Genomic DNA, 12,266 nt, shown 5'->3' on the forward strand with positions numbered 1-12,266 from the left:
TTCCATGGTAGAGAGGATTTGCGATTTGTACAGAGTGAACAGCTGTTTGGAAGAATAGTAAAGCCTGAGAGCGAAAGAGAAAAACCAAGTTTTTTAGATGCAGAGGAAGCAATATTTGTAATGTGCTTGTGCCAAGAGCAATTAGAAGTCAGATCAAAATATATATCTCTTTTGGGTAATCCCCAAAAGAGATATATCATTTTGCCTAGAAATCAGAGTGTCACCAAAGATAAGCATAAGAGCAGAAGAATCCTTTTTTGCGAGATATAAGACAAGACTAACTTTTAGAAGGATTGAAATCAAAGTTGTCTTTACCCCACTGAAGAATTACCTGGAGATTGGCATTTAAGGAATTGGTAGCGGATATTCGAGAACTTGAAGCTGATTGAGCAGGGCAAGGTTTCTCAAAATGGAAAGTGGAATGCAATGCGCTATCATCGGCAAAACTATGGATAGGATTTCCAGTCAATGGAAGAAGGTCATTAATATACAAGAGAAAAAGAGTGGAGGAAAGAACTGAACCTTGGGGGACATTAGCATTAGCGGAGAAGTTAGAAGACAGAGAGCCATCTACCATCACCCTCAGTGAGCAATCAGAGAACTGGATAACCAATTTCAAAAAACAGTTGGCAGACCATAAGATGGAAGCTTGTTTAGAAGACCTTTATGCCAAACACGATCGAAAGCCTTTGAAATGTCAAGAGCAACTGCTTGTGTTTCACCAAACTTTTCCATTGAATTTGTCCATAAATGGGTAACATAAGCCAGAATATCACCAGTGGATCGACACTGATGGAATCCATACTGGTGATCGTTGATCAGATGGAAGGTTTCTAGCTAGTTTAAGAGTTGGCAGTTAATTGATTTTTCCATTACTTTAGAAAGAGGTAGAAGTAATTGCAATGGGACGATAATTGGGAGGGATTTGTCACCCCTTTTTAGAAACTGGCTGGATATGAGCAAATTTCTAAGCAAAATACCCATAGGAAGAGGTAGAAAGCCAGAAGGGTATTTCAATTCCTGAAATATGTAAACAGATATTAAACTTTAATTGTAACTTTAAGAAAATGTTGCATATATTTCCTATGGATCCAGATTTCTAAACATCCTGTATTAATTATGATGTAAATGTGGTGCAAAACAATGTGGCATTTGCAATATATTGATAGCAAATGTTATCCTATCAAAGGTAGAGCAAAACAGCTGTTTAATGGGCAACAAGTCTTTCATTGCAACTATTTAGTGAGCATTGTCACTCAGCTAAACATTATGTTCAACTACGTTTTGCAAAAAGGTAAAAAAATTCTGTGTTAACTCTTTGTGTGCAGGATTGTCAAAATATCAACTGTGGCTGAATAGCAACTCTACTTTGTGAAAGTGAGCAGTCTTATAGACTTCATTAATTTTTTTAAACATCTTTTCTTAAGATCAGTTCATTTTATACAATTCTTTTTCCATACAGATGAAGTTTAGTGAAAAATCAAAAGTTTAATTAATAAAACTGATCTATATATACATACCTTGAACTGACCGGCAATTCTGAATTTAGCACACATCCACGAATTCCAAACTGCTCTAAATACAATTTTAACCTAATAAAGAAACAGGAGCACAAAATTAAAACCAGAGTATTAATGCTATAGATAAATTTAAGAATACAACCATATTAGGTACCTGTCAGTTGTGCAACGTTAATGCTATTGCACATAGGGCAATTAGGCATTATACATGCATGAAATTATATTAGTCAATTTTATTTAATGGTATCTATCTGTAGGGAATTAGGTGTATAAGGACCAAACTAACAAGTTAGTAAAAGTAAACTAGCTTTAGCCTGGAAGGCCTATATAAAGTTATATTAATGAAAATGTAAATAAAAATAAAATGAAACTATGATGAACTATGAAAATAACCATAAAAATGATAATAAACAATGAAATTGTAAATATGATACTAAACAATGAAAATTATAAATAACATTCTCTCACTTGGCCATCAGTAGCAGACCAATGGCCAAGTGAGAGAATGTTATTTACAATTTCATTGTTTAGTATCATATTTACAATTTCATTGTTTATTATCATTTTTATGGTTATTTTCATAGTTCATCATAGTTCCATTTTATTTTTATTTCCATTAATATAACTTTATATAGGCCTTCCAGGCTAAAGCTAGTTTACTTTTACTAACTTGTTAGTTTGGTCCTTATACACCTAATTTCCTACAGATAGATACCATTAAATAAAATGGACTAATATATATATATATTATTTAAAAAAATGCAAAATATAAGAAATGGTCAATCCACTCTGATGATGACATTACAGGCTATCTTCGACTAATATCAGTTCAACTTACATCAATCTGCCCTACTTGTTTTATTAGTTACAGCAGCTTAACTTGAATTTACAGCAGTTTGACTTGCACTAATACAGAAAACATCAAATTAAAAAAAAAATTGGAATGTTTATACACAAAAAGAAATTAAGAAGTTTTTACAATTATATTTGTAAAATGACACTGATGCCATTCCACTTTAGGTGTATTCATAAAAAGAAGCATATATCATTCATAAATATTCGTGCACAGTACATGGATATTCTTGATTTATTTCATCCTTAAAAGTGCCAGATCACATGATGCCTATATGATGGATTTTGTAAATAAATAATGAAGTAATAACACTTAGAGGGGATTACTGAAGTAATTCATAATAATTATAATCAACAAAATTACATACATTGGATGTTGATCAAATACGCTATTTGGGTTCTTATCTATAAAAAGTTGCATATTGGTCAGAATGTAATCAATATGGAAAAATTGGATTCCACTTATTGAACCCTCTTGTTTAAAAAGATATTAAAATTTTTAAATGAACATATTAAAAAGTTCACTTCGACTTGCGGCACCTTTGCTAGGAATATATATCTTACTATAATCTGAGGACTGCTGTATATTAGTTTAGAAAAATTCGTCTTTATGTGCTGTTATCAATTTGCACAAGTTTTTCAAAATTAATTTTAAAATAAAGACAGCAATGGTAAAATAGTAATAATATAGCAAAAGTAATAATAATAATAATATGGCAAAATGATAACAAGATAGTAATATTTCAAGAAGAATACAAATGTGATGTTAAAAATATAATTGAGACTCTAAACATAACAGGTCCAAACAGAACTTAGCTACTGAGTCAAATAATTATTCAACAATTTCATTGCAAAACAAGCTAGGTAAGATTAAACATCTAGCAGACACACCAAAATAGTTATGTAACTTACTTTACAACCTATTCAGTTTTCTTGGATAAAAGGCAATATATAGTTTGAAATGGTGCACTTTATAATTTTAGTCTTTATTCTGACATCACAATGAATAATAAGAAAAAAAAATAATATTTTTAGTAACAATAGTTTTCTTATCCAAAAAAAAATTTTTATTTATTTTTTCTCTTTACCTCTATTACAGTGACACAGAAAAGGAAAATCAAAGCTGAAATCAAAGATCTATGGAAAATTAGCACAACAGAGGGCACTCATGGCATTATGTACATAAATTCTTTATGGCTCTACCTTTACCAAATAAAAAATAATGATGCATATAGAAACTGAATACCATACTGCAGGAATGCTAAAATTCACAAGAATTAAATTTAAAAGATCAATTAGAATTATAAGGTTTCCTGTTTTTGGTGTATAAAAGGTACGAAGCATGCCTCCTACATGGTAGAATGTGAGGAGCATGCTGATTATTCATGGAGTTTACTATGAAATAGTGACCAGAAAAAAAAAAAAAAAAAGTTAATTCAAATCTTAAATTTGACTATCTCTCCATTTATCCTCTCTTGTCCTAAATTTGTCAATAATATTTGATTTAGTACATTTTGTGTTCAGTATATATTCTCTTGTTTTCCTTTCTTTAGTTTTAACCTGTCATCTACAAAACTACAAACTGTCCCAAATTAGCTTTACTGGTACCTATTTTGCATTTTTCAAGACTCCCTGAACTTATCTTCACAAATAATCTGCAATTTGATTGTTTCCTTAACTATCACTGAACTTCCTCACACTACTTATCACCATCACCAAGTGGTGATGATAGGTGATGTGAGGGAGTTCAGTGATAATTAAGGAAAAGGAGGACAGTGAAGTTCATTTGTGGTGAAGTTGCTTTGCCCAGATATCTTCAGAATTTGTGTCCTACAATATCCTTGGTACAATGCTTCACGTTTTCTGCTATTTCTTTTCATAGTTCGGTAACTACTAAGATCCAGTTCCATTTCCTCTCTCTTTTGAAGGAGCAATTTTCACCAACAGTGCAGATAATGCAGCCATTAATTTCTTGTATAAAAATAAATTTGATTTGCTTTACACAATCACATGTCACATTTAATGACAAGTCAATCTATGCATTTTTCCAGTCTTTAACACACAAATTAAAAGTTATACCATTTTATATTTTAACATGGCTTTGCTCCAATTCATATCTTCCTTTGCTTTCGATGGAATTTACCACTACTGTGTTCTATGACTAGACTTTTGCCTGGAACTGCATTACAATTCTTGCAATCATGGAGATTCTCTTTTCTTATTAGAAGTAATCAGTTTGCCAAGTAATGTATTTGCTCCACTCCTGTAATTGATTAAATCCTCATTCTTATTTTTTTGAATAAAATATTAGTGACTGCCAAATCAAAAGTCACAGGTAATTCCCAAACCACTTATTCTTCATCATATAATATCATTCCTACTGATACTTCCCATATCATTTCATTCTCATATAGTCGTCTCTCTTTCACATGGTCATTCAAATTTCCACCAATAACATCATGTTCTCCATTTGGTGTGCTCTGCAGAACCTCTTCAAATTCTCCCCAGACTTCCATTTACTACCATCATTTTCCCAAGCCTGTGATGCACGGACATGGTCTTTCACATGGTCATTCAAATTTCCACCAATAACATCATGTTCTCCATTTGGTGTGCTCTGTAGAACCTCTTCAAATTCTCCCCAGACTTCTATTTACTACCATCATTTGCCCAAGCCTGTGATGCACGGACATTCAAAATATTAATTTTCTTCACTGTTACGATTTTGATTGTTGTCAACTTTTGATTTTATTTCTCATTTGCACAATACTATTTCTAATATATGCGTGCTTTCCATTTTTAGAATTACTGCAGCCTGTATATAGGAGTTTGCATCTTTCACCAATATTTCTGACCTCTTCTCTCTCTCCCTTCCACTTTGTTTTCCAGGATGCCAGTTATAGTCATCTTATTTTTTTTAGCATTTCAATTAGTTCAATGCTCCTTCTATTCAATGAATCAATGTTAGAAGTTGCTTCTAATACTTTCTGGACTTGTTTTTTACTTCAAATATTTAATACTTCTGCTAAATCTGTTTACTTTCTTAAAAATTACACTCAAATTAAACTTTTATATATTTTTTTAAGATACTCTTGTAGTAGCTTACCTTTAAACAGCATTTCTCACCAGACACTAGACAGAAACTTGACAACTGTGTGGTACTACACTCTGTGGTAGAGAATGAAATAGACCTGGGGGGTAGTTGTGCGGTTAGATATGAAGTTTTCTGAGCAGTGCAGACAGGCTGCCGGAGCAGGTCATGGTGTCTTGTCAATGATATACAGAAATTTTGCTAGTAGGGAAAAGGAGGTGATTATCCCTTTGTATAAGTCAATGGTCAGGCCACACCTTGAGTACTGCATACAGGTCTGGAGGCCTTATTTTAGGAAAGATGTAGAGTTGCTATAATGACTACAGAGAAGGGCAACAAGATTGGTGAGGGGAACAAAGGGGTCCTCTTACCAAGAAAGGCTTACATTCTGCAAGTTTCAGCATCTGACTAGGCACCTGCAAGGTGATCTAAATGAGATGTATTGACCTTGAATGGTTGAGCAGGCTCAATGCTGATGGGTTCTTCTTATTGCTCAGATTACGAACCTGAGGAGGCATAAATCCAAATTGGGGAAAGACAGTTGCAGAATAGATGTGCAAAATTTGCCTTTAGCCAGAGGGTAGTTGATTGCTGGAACAAACTTCCAAAGCAAATGGATGGGTAAAATGGCGAGTGTTTTTTTTTTTTTTTTTTTTGGTTGATGCTATATAAGCTTGCTTTCTTGCATCGTATGCCTTTACCAATGCTAATTCACATTACAGTTTGGTTTCTCATACTTCACACACTGATAAAATCTAATCATATGTGAGATGATGCACAACACAAAATAATACATTAATAATCACAGTTGTATATTTTACACAAATGGGGATACCATTCATTACACACCAAAAGATAGTTTCAAAAATTTGCCATAACTAATATTCCTCTAAAACATGCTTATGGCATCTTATAAATGTAAAACTTATAACAACTTACCTGTAGCACTTGTCCACAGAATTCACAAAGACTAAAGTTTTTCCACGTACAAGTTTAAGCTTAAATAATGCATATATCAAGACAAATTTATCTTCTTCTTCACAGCTAATAAAATACAAGAAATAGCAGAAGTTAGTTGCATTAAGGCCAGAAATGAAAATTCGTTTATTTTATTTTTTTCAAGTTAAGAACACATGAGATTGTATTTTTCAGTTACACAATTTCTAAGTAGATCCATAAAGATAGTCATTATTAAATTTTTTTTTTTTTTTTTTTTTTTGTAAATAGTTCTTATAACATTCATTTACAATGAAATGCTTTGTTTAAAATTTATGCCGTTTTTTTTCTGTATATAAATATGTGTGGGCCTTGATGTTATACATAGCTCTCAATTGATTTTTAAAATGATACACAGAGTGGCAAAAAAGTCCTTTACCTTCTGTTAAGAGCAAATATAGATATACAGTAGAAACCAAACGTATATGGCATAAACACCTTCAATCAAAGGCAAATTTGCTAAGAATAAATCTGCACCATATTTATACAACCGTTTTCTGTGGCTGAGAGATCATTTAAGCAAAATTGTCTATTTTTTCGCACATAAGTTCTTCATTGGTTTTATAGCATTCCTTGTGTATTAATATCTTCATGAAGTTCAGACAAGTAGCAAAATGAGTGGTAAGGTTCACAACTGAGCCATCACTGAGAGAAAAATTAGGATATACTTGTATGCACTTCCAAATTCATTTCACAAATATACGTGGTCTCAATTCTAATCTCAACAATGTCCATTTCTGCTTGCAGTCTGCCAAACCTCATGTACTTTTTCTGACAGAATCTCAGTTATCGGTTGATTTAACTACTGCTCATCTCAGATGTCCAAATTATTCGCTGTATGATTCCTTTCGCCTCAAAGGTGGTACTGTGCATATGTCCGTTCTGATATTCCCTGTCAGAGACTTGGCAATTTGGAATCTCCTCTGGCTTAAAATCTCTACCTCATTGTGTCAAATTCATCTGTTGTCTCTACCGTTCTCCCAACCCCACTAATCATTTGGAGCTCTTTGACTTCCTCCAGTCCAACTTTCCTAACAGTGAGGTAATTTTCCTTGGTGATTTTAATGTTCACAATTTTAGCTGCGACCATTTTCTAGTCACACCGACCCAGCTGGTCGAGATGCTACGACTTTTGCAGTTACTAATGACCTTGCACAGATTGTTCATTTACCTACAAGAATACCAGACAACCCTAATCATACAGCCAACATGGTTGATCTTTTTCTCACAAACAACTATTCTAAGTACACGGTAGAAGTGAGAGTTCCTTTAGGCACTTCAGATCACAACTTGGTGATTGTCTCTTCTCCAATGGAGCCTTTATCTCATGGCTATTCCCAACCTCGTATTGTTTGGCATTACAAGAATGCAAAATGGGATGACCTGTGAGATTTATTTTCTTCTTTTCCTTGGTCAGATTACTGTTTCAAAACTTCTGATGTCAATGTTTGCTGTGATAGTGTTAGTGAAATTATTCTTGTAGGAATGGAATCCTTTATCCCACACTCCACTTTAAAATCTTGTCCTTTATCTGAACCTTGATTTTCCAATAAATGTGCTAAGGCTGTTCGAGAGAAGAACGTTGCATATCGTAATTGGCTTGTTTCTAATTCTTCAGTTTCATTTTCTGCCTACACCAAAGCTTGCAACAATTGTAAAGCAGTCATTAATCAGTCCAAACTAGAGTTTGAACAGGCTAAGAGTAGAAAACTTGCTTCTTGCCCTAATGGTAGCCGAGCATTTTGGTCTCTTGCCAAAGCTACTGGCAGCAACTTTTGCCCATCTCTGCTCCCACCTGTGTCCAAACCAGATGGTTCTGTTGTCACTTCAGCCCAGGATAAAGTTGACCTGCTAGCATCCCATTTTTCTTCCTACTCATGTATTAATGATGTTGGTAAAACACCTCCCACCATTCCCAACACACTCCATTCAATGCCTCCTGTGGTCTTCCATCAAAAGGATGTCAGAAGGATTTTGACGAATCTTGATGTTAAGAAAGCTCCAGGTCCCGATGGTATTTCTCTACTTGTTCTCAAAACCTGTGATCCTGAACTTACTCCTATTCTTTGCCGCCTATTTTCACTTTCTTATTCCAAAGGTGTTTTTCCTTCTGCTTGGAAATTTGCTCATATCCAGCCTGTTCCTAAAAAGGGTGATAAATCCCTCCCATCCAATTATCGTCCCATTGCAATTACTTCTACTCTTTCTAAAGTAATGGAGAAATCAATTAACCGCCAACTCTTAAACTACCTAGAAACCTTCTGTCTGATCAATGATCGCCAGTATGGATTCCGTCAGTGTCGATCCACTGGTGATATTCTGGCTTATGTTACCCATTTATGGACTAATTCAATGGAAAGGTTCGGTGAATCACAAGTAGTTGCTCTTGACATCTCAAAGGCTTTTGATCGTGTTTGGCATAAAGGTCTTCTAAACAAGCTTCCATCTTATGGTTTGCCAACTGTTTTTAGTAATTGGTTATCCAGTTTTCTCTCTGATCGCTCACTGAGGGTGATGGTAGATGGCTCTCTGTCTTCTAACTTCTCCACTAATGCCGGTGTTCCCCAAGGTTCAGTTCTTTGCCCCACTCTTTTCCTCTTGTACAGGGGTCGGCACACTTTTTTGGAAAGGGCCAGATCGTAAAATTTTTAGGCTCAGCAGGCCAGGTAGCAAGCTCGAAGATATTTACATGGGTAATTCTACTTATAGAACAACAAAAAAAAAAAAACAGGTTCAAAATTTTTTTATTAGGAAGTGATATTTTACATAATATTTATACACATGCTGACACTTACAAAAAAAATGAATAAAATATTTCCATTTATTAATAAACGTATTATAGATCTGGTTAAATTTTGTACTAATGCGTTGAATGTAATTGTTTTTGCTGAGATAATATTTCATCATACTGGAGTTCGAAGTTAGTACTTCCTATCATTAAAGTTGTTTGCAAATGGTCATCCATTAATATTGATCTGTATTGCGATTTTATATATTTCATTTTCGAAAATGACTTTTCACATTGGTAAGTACTCCCAAATACAGATATAAATTGCTGTGCATATGATTTTAATTGACCGTATTTATCTTCTGAAAGATATTTATAGAATTGGGTTAGATTCATTTCTTCAAACCTAACCTTTAACATATCATCATTTTGCAGATCAATCACTTCCAATTGAAGGTCTGATGGAAGCTCCTCAATTGAACAGCCAAATGGATTTTGAAATATGGAAATGTCTTTTGCACTTGCCTCAAGATCTGAAAAACGCTGTTGTAACTGTAGTTTAAGTTCAGAAAATATATCTGCCGCAAATTTTTTTTGGGAATGGGGATTTCGCTAATATTTAATTTTTTACAGCATGGAAAATCGTAAAACTTGGTAATGTGATTTGTGTTTCAAATGATGCAAATTTTTGACGATATGACTTTACAATAGAATACGTTTCACATATGAGCACTGTTTTCCCCTGTAATTTTAAGTTAAATTCATTAAGATATCCCACGATGTCTGTAGCAAATGCTAATTTCCATAGCCATTCATTGTTAGATAATAGTGGTTGTGGGCAGTTTTTCTCATTTAGAAAAATTTCTATTGCTTCTCTGAGTTCAAAAAATCTCAATAAAACTTTTCCATTGCTGAGTAATTGAACTGCTGTATGGTAGGACAAATCAGGATATTCGGCTTCAATCTCTAATAAAAAAATCACGAAACTGACGATGGTTAAGTCCACGAGAGCGAATAAAGTTAACCGCTGACACAACTGGTTCAATAACACATGACAGATTGAGATGTTTCCCAAAAAGAGCCTGCTGGTGAATAATACAATGAATTACCAGAGGTTTTGAACATTTAGCTTCTTCACAAGCCTTAAAAATTTGTCCAACTAATCCTTTCCCCGTTCCACACATATTTTTACCACCATCAGTTGTGACACATTTTAACTGATTCCATTGCAAATTGTACTCTGTTAGCGTTTTCTCGACTTCTTTGAGTATCTTCGCCTGTAGTTTTTCCATGAAGACTATTCATAGAAGCTAATTCTTCAGTAACCTCAAACTCAGTATTGACTCCTCGAATAAACAGCAACAATTGGGCAGTATCAGTAATGTCTATAGATTCATCAAGAGCCAATGAAAACCACTTGAAATTTTTTGCCTTGTCTTTTAATTGACTCTTGATGTGGCTCCTGATGTCCTCAACTCTTCTAACAGTTGTTCTCGCCGAAAGACTGACAGATTGAAACAAATCCATTTTCTCTGGACACATTTCTTCGGCTGCCACAAGCAAACATGATTTAATTAATTCACCATCGGTAAATGGTTTCCCTTTCTTGGCTAATAAATGAGCTATTCGTAAGCTTACTTTAGTTACTGCTTCATCATCATTTTTTATTTTAACGAATAAATTGCGTTGTGATGATGCATTACGCTTTAAACTTTCCAATTTTAGCTTCCGTTGATTTTCTGTAAGTTTTGAATATTGTGCTGCGCGCTTACTTTGGTAATGACGACGTATATTGTACTCTTTTCGCACAGTTATTGTGTCATTACATAATAAACATGATACTTTGTCATTTATTTCTATGACAAAATAATTCACACTCCATTCAGCTTTAAAAGCACGACATTTGAAGTCCACTTTTCTCTTCATATTTGGTCTTGAGGGCGACATGGAAATGGTGGGTAATAAATAAAAGGAAAAAAAAAAAAAAAAAAAGGATCGCAGAGCGCAGTGACAGACAATACCACGTGCGCCGCTAAAGCAAAACTGAGAGAAATGCTGGCAACACTTGTTCTACAGTAGACGACAAAATGCGAATATGCGACGCCAGTAGCGCCACGTGCGGTAATTATTCTCAACTCAACTATCGGCTATTGCAGCATGTAATTTGATTTATTTTTAATTTTTTTCATGTAACAAACAATATTAACCCGCGGGACGTAGTTTGCCGACCCCTGCTTTTGTATATTAACAACATTTTTCCATTGACTGGAAATCCTATCCATAGTTTTGCCGATGATAGCACATTGCATTTCACTTTCCATTTTGAGAAACCTTGCCCTGCTCAATCAGCTTCAACTTCTGGAAAATCTGCTACCAATTCCTTAAATGCCGATCTTCAGGTATTTCTCCAGTGGGGCAAAGACAACTTAGTTGATTTCAACCCTTCTAAAACTCAGTCTTGTCTTATATCTCGCAAAAAGGATTCTTCTGCTCCTATGCTTACCTTTAGTGACACTCCGATTTCTAGGCAAAATGATATATCTCTTTTGGGGATTACCCTGACTTCTAATCTCTCTTGACACAAGCACATTACAAATATTGCTTCCTCTGTATCTAAAAAACTTGGTTTTCTCTTTTGCTCTCAGCGTTACTTTTCTTCCAAACAGCTGCTCACTCTGTATAAATCACAAATCCGCCCTGCCATGGAATATTGTTCCCACATCTGGCGTGGTGCCCCCAAAACCTCTCTCAGGCTTCTTGATTCCATTCAGAAGAGGGCAGTTAGGTTAATTAATGATTCATTTCTAACATAGTCTCTCCACTCGCTGTCTCATAGATGTACTGTTTCTACTGCATGCCTCTTCTACAGATACTTCCACGGGCACTGTTCTTCCGAATCGACTTCTATAATTCCCACTCTCTCTTTCAAAACAGTCCGAACACGTGCTGCCACCAGCCAACATCTATTTACTGTCCAACTTCAAACCCACAGAACCAACTTTTCATCTTCCTCATTTATTCATTCCACTGCTGTTTTCTGGAACAACCTTTCTTCATACGTATTTTCTGAAAATTACAG

The 12,266-nt window shown here is 34.5% G+C and overlaps 1 protein-coding gene across 1 annotated transcript in view; it reads right to left on the reverse strand.

The window, feature by feature from the left end:
* Positions 1 to 12,266, reverse strand: part of Ddx56 (putative ATP-dependent RNA helicase DDX56) — a 96,233-nt gene that overhangs the window by 30,843 nt on the left and 53,124 nt on the right. Inside the window, exons 7-8 of the mRNA XM_090372038.1 lie at positions 6,403 to 6,507; positions 1,521 to 1,592 (exon numbers count right to left, since the gene is read on the reverse strand). Of these exons, the coding sequence (XP_090228164.1) occupies positions 1,521 to 1,592; positions 6,403 to 6,507 (177 nt within the window). The remainder of the gene's footprint in view (positions 1 to 1,520; positions 1,593 to 6,402; positions 6,508 to 12,266) is intronic.

The sequence above is a fragment of the Mastigoproctus giganteus genome, chromosome 4 (assembly GCF_048544385.1).
Source record: "Mastigoproctus giganteus isolate SK-2022 chromosome 4, ASM4854438v1, whole genome shotgun sequence".
NCBI classification, from domain to species: Eukaryota; Metazoa; Arthropoda; class Arachnida; order Uropygi; family Thelyphonidae; genus Mastigoproctus; species Mastigoproctus giganteus.